Here is a 1298-nt window from a genome sequence, read left to right as displayed (position 1 = left end):
TCAGTTTACGTTTCCCCTGTTCCGTCAGCTCAGATTCCTCCCAGCTGTGTTGCCCTCCTGTTTCTCATCCCCTGATTACTGGTGTGTGTATTTAAGCCTTGTGTGTTCTCCTGCCTGTTGCTGGTTTGTCTGTGTAATGCTGTGTCAGTCTGTTACCCTGTGTTCCACGGTGTCCTGTTCCTTGGCTGCTTCTCATCCCGTTGTCATATGCTCCCAGGTCTGTTATTTTTAGTTATCCCAGTTTAGGTGTATTTAGTTACTTGTTATGCCCCACTGTTTGTTTGCCACTACACCTCTGTAAATAAAACCACCGGTATCTCATCCACTGCCTGCATCTTGGGTCCTTCTTCCAACTCCACGCGGCTCGCCTCGGCAGCCGTGACAATTAAAGCTTCCGCTATAATAATGCCTCATTAGAGGGCACCTTGGTTAAGCTAAATGTATAATTATAGATTTTGTTAACTGTGGGAAATGTCTTTTATCCATCTTTTAATTAGTGTGTTATTTCCTCTTGTTTCTCAGGTACGGTAACCGTGGACACAACCAACCGTGCATCCATAATGGGACAGAGCGCTGCTTCATCACCAGTCAGAATCACGGCTTCGCTGTCGACCCTGACACTTTGCCCAAAGACTGGGACGTGCTCTTCACAAATGCTAACGACCACACCAACGAGGGCATCGTACACAACACAAAGCCTCTGTTCAGGTAACAGTCTGTGAAAGATGGAGTCCAGTGGTGATTCACTCTAGAAGTGACTGGTTCTGGTGCCTTAAGTGCCTCTGTACTGGCCGGAAAAAACCCAATTAAATCATTTGTGGTCCCTTTCATCCAGTGTTCAGTTCCACCCAGAGCACATGGCTGGTCCTACAGATCTGGTCGGCCTGTTTGATGTCTTCATTGAAACGGTGAAAGACCATAAAGAGGGCAACACTGGAAAATCTGGTATTCCAATTTAACTTTCATTTTTTATCATCTTAAATGTTGTGGTGCATATTAGTTTGTCTAAAGTACTTTTGTAGTTTTCAGTAGTAATTGGTATTTAATAGTAGTAATGTAACTATGCCTGTGAAGAAGAGAAACCCTTGTAAGTCTGGCTTGTGTAACAACTAATAAGTAGCAATTTGTGTGATATTTTTCCAGTGAAGCAGCGTCTGATGGACCACCTCACTTTCACTGGTTCCCCAAAGGCTGAAGGGCATGTCAGATCCAAAAAAGTCCTCATCCTAGGCTCAGGTGGACTGTCCATCGGCCAAGCTGGAGAGTTTGATTACTCCGGCTCGCAGGTCTGTGAAACA

General features: G+C 45.0%; 1 protein-coding gene across 1 annotated transcript; it reads left to right on the top strand.

The window, feature by feature from the left end:
• Window positions 1–522: 522 nt before the first annotated feature.
• LOC102197113 (CAD protein-like) lies at window positions 523–1286 on the top strand (the record flags this gene model as incomplete). The annotated part of the gene is made up of 3 exons (XM_005755967.1): window positions 523–708; window positions 836–945; window positions 1144–1286. Coding segments are annotated over 3 exons (439 nt in total), but the record flags the coding sequence as incomplete, so codon positions are not given.
• Window positions 1287–1298: the final 12 nt, after the last annotated feature.

Source organism: Pundamilia nyererei, unplaced genomic scaffold (genome assembly GCF_000239375.1).
Source record: "Pundamilia nyererei isolate P.nyererei 1_Seehausen unplaced genomic scaffold, PunNye1.0 scaffold05767, whole genome shotgun sequence".
Classification (NCBI taxonomy): domain Eukaryota; kingdom Metazoa; phylum Chordata; class Actinopteri; order Cichliformes; family Cichlidae; genus Pundamilia; species Pundamilia nyererei.
Note: the sequence above shows the minus strand (reverse complement) of the source record. Positions and strands in the feature narration are given on the sequence as shown.